At 35.8% G+C, this 12750-nt stretch overlaps 1 protein-coding gene and 1 gene segment (V, D, J or C); one reads left to right on the forward strand and one right to left on the reverse strand.

The window, feature by feature from the left end:
* The first annotated feature begins 1561 nt into the window (after positions 1–1561).
* Positions 1562–7911, forward strand: LOC311284457 (H-2 class I histocompatibility antigen, Q10 alpha chain-like). Of its 6 annotated transcripts, XR_014626223.1 has the most exons (9): positions 1562–1926; positions 2515–2787; positions 2877–3164; positions 3248–3532; positions 4081–4209; positions 4376–4478; positions 4842–4945; positions 5985–6042; positions 6123–7911. XR_014626223.1 is itself a non-coding variant. In XM_084399504.1 (7 exons), the coding sequence occupies exons 1-7, from the start codon at positions 1845–1847 to the stop codon at positions 6139–6141; spliced, it is 1158 nt and encodes a 385-aa protein (XP_084255630.1). In that variant the 5' UTR covers positions 1562–1844; the 3' UTR covers positions 6142–7911. The 6 variants fall into 6 exon arrangements, 3 of the variants coding, with proteins under 3 accessions (XP_084255630.1, XP_084255631.1, XP_084255632.1); XR_014626222.1 differs by having other exon boundaries at positions 4376–4945; XR_014626224.1 differs by lacking the exon at positions 4842–4945.
* A 2740-nt stretch (positions 7912–10651) lies between these two features.
* LOC311284469 (Ig kappa chain V region 4135-like) lies at positions 10652–11931 on the reverse strand. The segment is given in 2 exons: positions 11841–11931; positions 10652–11753 (listed from the first exon to the last, which is right to left on the reverse strand).
* Between the last annotated feature and the right edge of the window lie 819 nt (positions 11932–12750).

Here is a 12750-nt window from a genome sequence, read left to right on the forward strand (position 1 = left end):
ATGTGACAGACTGACTGTGACCCAGGACTTTTATTTTGAAGGGATTGAGCATGGGTATGTGCACACAACAAACCGTTTCCACCATTACACAGAAAAGTACACCAAAAACACTTTATACTAGTGGTGGGCAGATCGAGGCTTCGTGAAGCAATGTAACAGTTGAACCAAATGTGCCATATTGTTTCGAGGCTTCGAATCAATCCGACACCCGTCTCAACGGTGACACCTAGTGGTCACTTTGCAGGTGTTGATCTAAAACAACCTTGACAAGCCATTAAAAAATGTGTTGTTATTTTATTATTGTATTTTTCTAATATGTGAAGCTTGTAACCTATAGGCTCATCACTGTGCATAATGTTATTTTGGTCCTGCAAAATGAATATTAATAAAAGAAATCAAGCCACAATGTCTCACTTTTTTAGAGATTTTTATTCAAAAATATTCATTTCTCTGCTGTGGAAGGACTTAGCTTACTTCTTTTTTTACAGATAATTTCTCCAGCCTTTGAAAAAATCCTCTCACAAGGGACACTTGTTGCTGGCATGCAAAGATATTTTTAGCTAGGACATACAAATGAGGAAAGATTACTGCTCTCTCTTTCCAGTAAGTTAGTGGATCATGAGTCCTGGGCAAAAACGCATCGTTGATTTATTTTTTCACTTCCACTGTGGCATCAGCTGTAGCATTGTGTGTCTCATATGTAGACCTATAAAATGTATATTCACACAATATTATATTATATTATATTATATTGACAATGAAGCTATTTTTAACATGATTGGCAGTTGTGATTGGGACATTAGGTTGTAGGGCATAGGGCTATGGATTTTCTAAACAGTGTCCCAAAAGTTTGTAATTATATTTCAATTATAATTTCAAACAATGCATACCTTACTTAGATGGCCCAGCAGTGTCAGTAGCAGGCATAGGAACAGGGGGAATGCTACCATCCTCTGCACCCTGCAAAATGGCAGGATGAGTGCTCCTCAAATGGCACATCATGGATGATGTATTGTTGCAGTAGGCTAGCTGCCAATCACAATAAACACATCTCACTTTATTTGGGGTTTCTAAACGGAAATGCTCCCACACCACAGATCATATGTACGGAATCTATTCTGGGGAGCCTCCATTTTATCTATCTATCCAAATATATCTATCTATGTTCCTATAATCTATCTATGTATGATATGTATCTATCTATAATATATCTATGTATTTATATATGTATCTATAATCTATCTATGTATCTAGATATGTACCTAGATATGTATCTATCTATTAATCTAGCTGTCTATATATATTTATATCTATCTATTAATGTGTCACTATATGTATAGGCTACTCTGTCTGTCTCTAGTCTAGCCTATCAGTCAATGTGTTGTGTAAATGTAACGTTAAGCCTAAATAGCCTATAACTAATCAAATCGCACTATATGTCACTATATCATAAAAAATCCGCTATCTCAAAATCAAACTCCTCTCACAAAAACCCACGAGGTCAATATGCGTTGATTTCACTTTTATACGGATGTGCGATTGTGTGGTCTGTTTCTGACCGTGTCAATCAAACGCTGATTCGGCGGACCACACCTAGTGAAACACTTCGAGGCTTCGTTTGGCCATAGTTACATGACATGGCTGTTTTGAATCAGGCTTCGGATCAGTGTTTCGAAACATCTGCGCTTCGGGATCTCGCAAAACTTCGGAACGACTGTTACTTTCGCGTCAGCCATCCCTATCTAAAAGTGGACTGGAACGCAGCACAGATCAGATTACTTGATTTCAGACCGACACAGTAAACATCAGTGGACTTAGATAGCCTAATCAGAAGATTATAAATCATGGAAACGGGTGTCGTGACAAAGAGTTTTGCCCTGCTTTGCTTTTTCTTTCTTTGTGGGACTTTGTCTTCAGTTCAAACGGGTAACGTTAAATGATTACATTTCGCTGCGTTTGTTGGAGAAAGTGAAAGTAGCGCTAACATTTTTAGCATACGGTCTTGAAATTTGATTAGGCTACTAATTTATGTTACATAGTACATGGAATTTAAAAGTGTATCTATACTTAGCCTATATAATTAAATATATAGGCTACTTGTTTTGTCAAGTAAAAAAAGCTTACTTTCCATAATTTGACATCGATCAACATGACCTAGCGGCCTAGTTATAATATTACTGTTCATATGATCGATACCAGGATTAGCCGCCTCAGATTACTTTTTCAACAGAATACAATCTGGATATACCAAAAAGTAACCTGAAATAGTGAAACTATTTCAGATCCAAGTAGGCACACATTTTTATTAAATTTGGCCTTCAGCTAATTATAGGTCGTTTTTTTTTTTTAATTACAATAGATTTAGTCTGTTTAGTTTTTGCTGTAACTGAAATGTTTTGAGACTGTTCTGTGTGTGCCTAACTCACCTCATATTTGATCTGTTCTCTCCTTCACTAACCAATTTGATCACATACACTTGTTTCATACAGTCTGTTTTATTCATTTGGTTTACAGACAAACACTCCCTGTACTACATTTACACAGCCTTGTCCAAACCTGTCGATACGCCAGGCATCTATGAATTCACAGCTATGGGTCTTCTAGATGACAGACAGATTGACTATTACAATAGCAAGGAAAAGAGAAAGATTTCCAGACAGCACTGGATGAAAGAGAAAATGCAGGAGGATTACTGGGAAAAAGGCACCCAGTCAAGAAAGAGCAAAGAACAGTGGTTTAATGTGAATGTCAAAATTCTGATGGACCGTATGAACGACACTGCTTCAGGTGAGAAATACTGATACATATTTACCTCCATAATTATTACATTATATTGTTATTATTATCTGAAAAACATTGTTTTCTGTCCCTTTCAGATGTTCATGTTCTTCAGTGGAGACATGGCTGTGAAATTGATCAAGAGGGAAAGGAAATTAAGTTTTCCAAAGGTATCGATGAGTACAGTTATGATGGCGATAACTTCCTGTCTTTTGATGATAAGGAGTCTCAGTGGGTTGCCCCAGTTGTTGCAGCTCTTCCAACCAAGAGGAAATGGGATAATGTGCCCATCCTGAACCAGTACACCAAGGGCTACCTGGAGAAAGAGTGTGTGGACTGGCTCAACAAGTTCAGAGAATATGGAGACGAGGAGCTCAGAAAGGGCTGTGAGTAAATGTAGAGTATTTGTATTTGTTGATTATCTGCAGCTGTCATAGAGATAGAACTGATTGATGATCTGTGTCCGCAGCTCCTCCAGATGTTCATGTGTTTGCGAAAAAGTCTACCAGTGACAAAACTAAGCTGAAACTCACCTGTATGGCCACTGGTTTCTACCCCAAAGATGTGATGTTGACCATAAGAAAATATCGCACATCCCTGCCTGATGATGAGATTGAATCCACAGGAATCAGACCAAACAATAATGGAACCTTCCAGTTGAGGAAGAGTGTGGACATCAAGGAGGATGAAAAAGCAGAATATGACTGTTTTGTGTCCCACAAAACTTTCAAAGAACCAATTATTGTCAAATGGGGTAGGTAAAGTGAAAGTATTTAATCATTAGAGTAGGGCTCTTTCCTCCGAGGAAACACTGGTGGAAGTGCCTACTTGAAACAACTTGAAAGCATGATGTGTAAGTTTTTAGTTACCAATCAGCTAAGTGAAATTAGAGTTACATCTCCATGTTTGTAACCATCATGACACCTGCAGTGTTTACCGAGAATGGATGGAGACTCGAGGTCTATGAAAGAGAAATTATGCCACATAGAAAGTGAAAACAAACACTTGTGATCCATAATTGTGTCTCTCATATAGGATAAGTGTACAAATGTCTCATGAATAATTACCAGTCCACCATAATAAGAGAAAATATCACAACCACTATGAAGATTTTAAACCTGAAAGTCAAAAATAGTGCCTAGATAAGGATTCTATTACAATTAAAATTACAGACGAAAATGTTAACATCCATTAATGTGCTACACAAAAACCTTTTAAAATCTCAGAAAATGTAGTTTAGCGTTTTATGACACCTTAGTAACTTTGTCCATTTATTATTATTTTTATATATTTTTTTTGCAGATGGAAAATGCATTGACTGCAATGAAGGCACTGCCCTGGTTATTGGAATTGCGATTGGAGCTGTAGCTGTAGTTGCAGTAGCTTTTGTCGCAGCGCTCTGCTTTTACCTTTTCAAGACTAAAATAATTGGTGAGTATTACAACATAAATACAGATTCTGGGCACAATCTTTTTAATAATTTTCTCTGATGAACTTTCTTCAACTGACAGGACCAAAATCATGAAATAGTCCATGGAAATCTATATTAATTATTTGTGCTGACCAGACTTCACTTGTTTATCTCTGCCTCTGACAGCAATGCATGTAGATAGTAACTGTATTTATCAATCAGAGGACTTTAAATGGAGCAGCAAGAGAGGTGGTTTATGTTAATGGAACAGAGAACAATCTTCTCCCAGGTAAGCTGCTTCAGAGAGGACTGAAGTGGAGTAAATCAGTATTTCCCTTTGTATTATGGGGTGTTCACACATACAACAATTTTATCACTAGAGGTCCTGTAGTGGATGCTTCTACTGCTGGATTCCCCAATGTTTTTGATGGGCTGCGCATTGGCCAAAACATCTGACACATATTGAACAGATTACCATTTAAAATAGTGTTTTCTGGAACTCTGTTACATTGTGTTTTCTGTAACACTGTTAATTTAAGTAGCTAAAATATCTGTTGTCAGTAGAAGCATCTATACTGTAGGAAGATGCATAGCTTATTAATGAGCTTTCTGTGTTTATATCTTCTTTTGTATTCCTCTTTGGATTTCACAGGCTGGATGATCATGTTTTCTAAAGTAATGTGCTTTAAGTGTTGTGTAGCAACTCATAATGTAATAACAAAGCAACAATGATAATGGCACATAATGGAATAAGAGGTTTGTAAAGTAATAATTTTTAGTTTTGTAATGTAATAATTTTTAGTTATTGGAGCTCAAATTAATAATGATTTTTAAATTGTGGGAAATTTATTACATTATGAACTCACCAAATTGTATATTGTAATAGTTTCTATAACAAAACAATTGTATTCTTTTTAAGGCACAACAAACATGGATGCATTTTTATTTTAGTTTTTGAATATTAAATGCACTAGATTTAAATATTCCTGTATTTATTATTATTATTTAAGGGGTTTAACAAAAAATATTACATGACCCATTTAAGATGGGGTAGCCAACCCAGCTCCTAGAGAGGTATCAGGCAGAGTTTAGCTCCAACCCCAATCAATAATGCCCATGCCATAACACTGCATCCACCATGTTTCACGGATGATAGGATATTCTATAATGATTCTTCTCCATACACATCTTTTCCTATCATTCCTTTCATAAATCCTCTGTATTTACTGGGTATGTGCATTTTTCTAAAATATTGTATTTGAATATTTGGGCTCATAATTTCGTTTTTATGTTTGATTATTTGTTTATTTAAAGCAAAAAATGTAAATTCTGTCATCATTTACTCACCCCAATGTTGTTCCAAACCTATATGAGTTTCTTTTTTTCTGCTGAACTAATAAGATATTTTGAAGAATGTTGGTAACCAGACAGTTGAATGGTAGCCATTGACTTATATAGTATTTTTTATTTTTCCTACTATGGAAGTCAGTGGCTGCCGTCAACTGTCTGGTTACCAACATTCTTCAAAATATCTTTTTAGTTCAACAGAAGTAAGAATTTCATAAAGGCTTGGAACAACATGAGGGTGAGTAAATGGCAGAGTTTTCATTATATCATTATATATAATTTCATTATTTTATATCTTGAGGTTTGAGTTTGAAAATATTAAACAAAAAATATACAAATCCAAAGCATTTAAGCTCAAGCAGAGCGAGATACATCAAGATTTGCTTAAAATGTCACAAATTGCAAGCAAATTGTTCTCATGGCTAACACAACTTCTGTCTTATTGCAGGAAGCAAAGGAGCTGTCTAAAGGAAGGCATTGTCCAAAGCAGTAATAACCTGGCATATGTATGCAAGAATTATGCCCAAGGATTTAATCTGTCACATTTTTTTTATGATATTGATTATGGTTTCTTTTTGTGCCACAGGAAACAGGAAAATGAATAACTCGGGATCTCAATCTATGCTCACTCCCTTTTTTTCCTCTCACTTTGGTCATCAGATCAACTATATGCATTGGTTTCCTGAATTTTAGGGAAAAGCAAAAAGTTTTTCATGGCAAGAATTTCGATCTGTGATTCACGCTCACGACGGGATGCCAAAACGTTTGAAGGTTAAATCTCCTCATTCTGAACAACTTTGCCTCAAGAACCACTGCTGTCAATCAAACCTCGTAGGCTGTTTGTCCGATTTGCTCGAAAGTTAAAACTTGACATGCATCATCTTGGGACCCTCGTGGCAAAAAGTGATCAAATTAATTTTGATCGAATTAACTTTTTTTTTTTTTTTTTTTTTTTTTACAGTTATCTGGCATGGCCCGTTGTGAGTAATGTAACATCAAAACAACAATCGTCAAAGATTACGAGATACAAGAGAATTTGTGCATATTGTAAGTAGAAACTTCACAAAACTGTGTACATGTTACAGAATTGAAATATCTTGGATTGGTCATAGATCCTCAACTTAAATTTGCTAAACATAAGAAAATCTCAAAAACACTACAAAGCAATCTTAACTGTTTTAAACTCATCAGAAATGACATACCAAACCAGGCAGCCCTGCTGTACATGCATGCTGTGGTGTTTTTTCGCATATTTCATACTGCATGACAGTTTGGGCGCAAGCAGCTCCGTCTGCAACAAAACACATTGGTTCACTTTACAGTCGATCAATAAAAATGATGGATAAAAAGCCAATCCGTTACCATCATTGTTGCATCCTCGAGACATATAATATTAAGCTTTAAAAGCTTATGAAGCTAAATACATTTTTAAGTGTATTTGTAATTTGGCACCCGAGCCACTTAGTAAATTTATTTATAAACAGAACAGCGAAAAAGTTACCAGAAGCAGCACTAATCATAACTGTACAATACTGCAGGACAAGCTTCGCACAGACAGCCTTTTCTGTTAAGAGCGGTAGGCTCTGGAATTCGTTATCTGACCTGAAAAAGTTCACCTGCAGGATTAAGTTGTGGCTAAAGGCAAACTAAAACGGTAACCATTTCTAATTGTGTGAGTGTGAGTGTGAGTGTGTTTTATAATGTAGGCTACTTAGAAATGTACAACCAGGGACAGGAGTTGAAAATTACCATTAGCTATAAACTCTCAGGATGAGAGTCGAGGTCTAAGAGTATGGCAAGCCGTTTTAACTTTTATTAATTTCCAGGATATGAATCCTTGATATCAACAATTCATTTTTCACTAGTTAAACCGATAGTTATTGATATCAGGAATTACATTTCCACTAGTAACAATGCTACTTCTTGATATCCACAATTACATTTTCACTAGTTAAAATGATAATTCTAGATATCAACAATTGAATTTCAACTAGTAAAAACTATAATTCTTGATATCTGTAATTGTATTTTCACTATAGTGAATGGCTGCCATTCAAAATCAATTGTTGATATCAAGAATGTAATTTGATTCCATATCATGGAAATGAATAAAAGTTAAAACGACTTGCCATACTATGAGAGCAGCGCTGGCCTTCACTGGTGTGTGTTCATACAGGACTGTGTGTGTTTATACAGTGTAAGCTGATACTGTACTGACTGACTGATAAGGAGCAGAACCTGCCTGTAGTTTATAAAGCGATTGATCAGTGTGTGATGTTCTTATACTTGTAATTTGTCAGTATTGTAGTTGTTTCTTACAGTATAACCACATCTTGATCCACATGTTGAGTCTCAAATAAAAGCAACTAATGAAACTTTGTGCTGTTTAATCGATGTCCCACAGTGATTATATTCACTAGTTCTCATGAAACGTTATTAAAAGGCTTCAGATGCAGTCGACAGTTAACTTGCTCTCGACTGTATTTGACAGATCAATATGGCGATCGGCTGATACAGATCTCAGTCATATCACTGATCTAGAAGAGCACAACATGTCAAAGCTGTGCAGAGATCAGTCAGTCGGTCCGTCAGTTTCCACCATATTTTTATTCTCCCTAAAGGTATGAATATGAGGACATTCACAACAAAATACCACCGAGACTCTGGCACCCTTATGAAAAGAAAATATATTTCCCATATATGAATGATCAATATATTATATGGTTTAACAGAATATTTGAAAATATACAGAATAATATATTGAATAATACATAATGAAATGCTGCTTTTCATATATTGAAAACTACAGTATGTGACAATATATTTATTAATAGGCCCTATACCATAATGTATGTCATTTTATATTCAGTAATACTGAACTAGTAATCTGTTGTAACTCATTCCATGAATGTGTGTGTGTGTGTGTGTGTGTGTGTGTGTGTGTGTGTGTGTGAACATACGTTCACATTTATATGAGAACATGTATGTGCAATATATGTACACAATAATTAATCATATTTTATATTTAATAATATATAACCATGGTCAGTGCATATATTGCAGTATATTGAAAAATATAAGCACTAGTTTCCCATATATGGAAATGTATTTTTGCTCTGTAAGGGCAGGGACACTGGTGGACTTTGTCTAGTTGTTTCTCTCAACGTATACTTTTATTAGATAAATAAAGAGATTAATTTAGATGGTTTTATTCAGATGCAAGTGTGCCGATGTTATTTCAGATCCTCCTTTGAGCAGCTGCAGTTTCAGTTCAGTCACTGTGACTCTGACTGACGGAGGTTTTTGTACGACTCTTTATCACTGTGTGAACACATAGTCACTGTTGACTTCATGTACACTCATACAGTAATAATGTCCAGCATCTTCAGTCTGGACTCCACTGATGGTCAGACTGAAATCTGTTCCACCTCCTGCTCCATTCCCACTGAATCGACTGAAACTCTCATCATAGAGTTCATTTACCCCATAAATGATGAGTTTAGGAGCTCCTCCGTGTTTCTGCTGATACCAAGCTAAACTCCAGCTAAATATCCCAGCATCAGTTTTACAGTCTATAGTGGCGATTTGTCCTTCAGAAACATTCACAACTTCAGGCTGAGTCACAGTGATTCCTCTGGACGCTGTTGACAACAACATTATATGAGTTTCATCAAATGACATGAACATTAAAGACTCAGAAATGACAAGCTTTGACTTCTGTTACCTGGAATAAAAGCGGTCAGAATCCAGATGAAGCTGCTGAAGAGATTCATGGTGTGTGTTGGGTTTGTACCGTGGTAAACAGCAGTGTGTTATAAAGTGTGTGAGTCTGAAGGCTATAAACACTCGGAGAGCTGAAACACGTGCCGATGCAAAGTGACTCTCTGAGCAAAAACCAGCTGGAGGAAAACACACATGAAAATGAACACATGCAGAAGAAACTGATCCAGTTTTGTGGCCTTTAATGTGTTTTATTCTCATGATCCAGTGGAGTGTGTTTTCACTTCTGTAGAAGTTTAGAAATCATTTCTTCTTTATTCTGCACGAGTCTCTGGTTCAGAGTTCAGACTTTCTGATCAATCAAATGACAGTTTCATCACTAAAAGAAACAAGTATTTCACTGTGAACTCCATGAGAGGACAAAGGTCATTCCAGAGGTCACAGGTCATTAACACTTATTAAAATGCTTTGGGAAACACATGATCATTTAGAAACTCCCAGTTAAGATGTGTAAAGATCAGTAGAGTCTTTCTGATTATAATATTTATTTAGATTTAATAGTTTTCATGCATTAAGAGACATTTAGAGACGATGAGACGTTCAATAATCCTGATGTTGAGAAGATCTGCTGTTGAGTCTCATATCAGTGTGTGTGTGTGTGTGTGTGTGTGTGTGTGTGTGTGTGTGTGTGTGTGTGTGTGTGTGTGTGTGTGTGTGTGTCGTTCGTCTCTTTCTCTGCTGGAGTGTGTGCTATTTATCTAATGCTATTTAACAATAAACACATTGTAGACTATAATTTGTGTAATTCAATTGTTTAAAATTGAATGTTAAAAGTTCATACTGATGTTTTATGCTGTAACTATAATTTTAATATAAATCATACACTGTCAGAATAAAAAGGTTGCATTTTATTGGTGCAACAGCCTATCACTGGAAGTCCATTATGACAATTAACATTACAGTGACCATAGTTCAAACAGGTCTATGATATTTTATAGATTTTTGTAGAAGTAAACATTTTAACCATGTGTAAATAAAATTATAATCTAATACATTCCAATTAAGGCGTATTGAATGTTAAAATGTCTTTCAAATATAATGTTAAGTGGGTGTCATTACCCATTTTAATCTTAGTAATTCAATAATTTACGAAATTTTCAAATTTAAAAGTTCACTTTAGAGGTATCATATTGGTATCGGTATCGGCGATACTGGCCTTGAAAGTATCGGTATCGTTTCGAAAACAAAGTAAGTGGTATCACCAATCCCTACTGCAAATGTAGAAAACTGATCAGATATCAGCTAAAAACCCACATTGGTTCTCAGTGCCTCCTCATGATTCATGGGTTGACAGATTTCGAAGTGTTTTTTTATTTTTTTTATTATTATGCAACAGTAACAAAAACTTAAATAAAAATACAGAACAGTAATGTACAGTAATAGACAATAATGAGGGTTACAAGACAAATCAACAAAGAATATTACATTAGCTTAAGTGTTTTACACCATGATTCTTACATGCAGTCGAGGTTTTAGATTTCCTCAAGGACTTTAGATACATATCAAATTCTTTCTTAAAAATATTTATATATTTTTTTACATTTGTGTATATAAAATTAGGCAAGAAAAAGAAATGTCGAAGTGTTTCGAAACAGTTATGACCATGGTTATGACGTATTATCCTCGTTTACTGAAATCACGTGACTGGTAGTTTGCGCTCCGAACGAGAAGGACTTGGCTGCAGATCGGGGGCGGGGCTGCATCTGGTCATACCTTTTCTGATTGGCTCCATCGTTTGTTTGTTTTTTTTTTTTTATAGAAAACGTGTTCGTAGTTGGTGTAGAAAGGAGGAGGCTATGTTATTAAAAAAAAAAATGGAAAAGTTGTGCAGTTTCACAAAGCCTTCATTATAATGCACAGAAGGGAAAAAAATTAGTCTGTATCTCCCTGAAATGATTGTTTTGGTAAATTATGCTGGTCTTTAGGCTAACGTACGAACGACCCCACAATAAGAAGTTTTGAGCACATGTAGTTCCTGTGTTTGTCCTCTGTGTGTCAGTGTTTGGGAGCAGCTGCAGTTTCTGTCAGTGTATAGTCACTGTGACTCTGACTGACGGAGGTTTTTGTACGACTCTTTATCACTGTGTGAATGTTTCATCACCCACACAACCATTATTAGAATCTACTGTGCAATGGAAACTCTTGCAGTAATAATATCCAGCATCTTCAGTCTGGACTCCACTGATGGTCAGAATGAAATCACTGTTAGATCCACTGCCACTGAATCTAGATGGAGTTCCTGACTGGAGGAACTTTACACGATAAATCAGGAGTTTAGGAGCTTCTCCAGGTTTCTGTAAGTACCAGAATATACCTTCATCCCCATTATTCAATCTCCTCACATCTCTGCTGGTTTTACATTTGATATTCACAGTTCCTCCTGGTTGTTCTGCTGTTATTGAGGGACTCTGAGTGACGGTGATCTGTCCTCTACACTCTGAAACACATCAAGAAGAAAATACACTCAAAACTTTGACAATATACTTGAAGAAATGAATTAATATCAAAATTGTGCTCCACAAACCTTGAGCAAACGCTGTGAGAGTCCAGATGAAGATGATGATGAAGGTCATGTTGATGAAGATTGTTGTGTGTGTCAGTGATGAAGTGTTAAACTCACAGCACTATAAACACTCTCACACACTGAAGATCTGATCAATATGCAAACACACTCCACATCATTTACCTGAAGACAGTCACTCACATGATGTTTGTGCAACAGCTTTGTATAGATGTTTATTTACTTGTTGCATTATTTTGGGCTGAGCTAAAACACAATAATGAGTGATTTGATGAAGACACTAAATGTTCTTGATTGACTGTAATAGTGGAGAACAGCTGCGTTCAGCAGAGAGACGGAGGAGAGAAACACCTGTTGTTTAAGCATCGGTAACTCAGTGTTTGTTTGTTCTTTATCTCTCAAAATTTGAGACATGGTTTCCACATTTGTCTGCTAGAAATATAACTCACTTGGACATGTACAACACAATCACAGATTATGTGAGTTATTGTCAAACACAAAGAGGTCGTTGTTGAGACATAACCCTGTCCTGTTGTAACTCAGGCTGGGGATCGATGAAACAATGAGAGATAATTTGCTGAAATAAGATCCACACAATCTAAATGTGTGCAAGAATGTTTTTGAAGAACAAAGAATAATCAGTTTTTAATAAAGTCAAGAATTTTAAGTAACAAAAAATGTATTGTATTTTTTAAGGACTTCAAATTTAGCACAAAAACAACTGTGTGTGATCATGTGTGTGTGCTCAATTCCTGTCACACAACAGTTCAGTCTCTATGTTGCCATCCTCCTATTTTATGTGAATTTTGGGATTGACTATCACATAAAAAACATCGGATGGAAATGCCAAGATGAACATCAATTCTAAAAATGTGCAGAAAAATCGTATGTGCTCGACTGAGGTGATAATGTT

The sequence above is a fragment of the Rutilus rutilus genome, assembly GCF_951802725.1.
Source record: "Rutilus rutilus genome assembly, chromosome: 24".
Lineage (NCBI taxonomy): Eukaryota > Metazoa > Chordata > Actinopteri > Cypriniformes > Leuciscidae > Rutilus > Rutilus rutilus.

What these genes read in the sequence shown, in the direction of transcription:
- LOC311284457 (XM_084399504.1), top strand. Translation starts at nt 1,845, where the DNA reads ATGGAAACGGGTGTCGTGACAAAGAGTTTTGCCCTGCTTTGCTTTTTC. An exon ending in TATGAACGACACTGCTTCAG is followed by an intron (nt 2,788 to 2,876) that starts GTGAGAAATACT and finishes TGTCCCTTTCAG; the next exon opens with ATGTTCATGTTCTTCAGTGG. An exon ending in ACCAATTATTGTCAAATGGG is followed by an intron (nt 3,533 to 4,080) that starts GTAGGTAAAGTG and finishes TTTTTTTTGCAG; the next exon opens with ATGGAAAATGCATTGACTGC.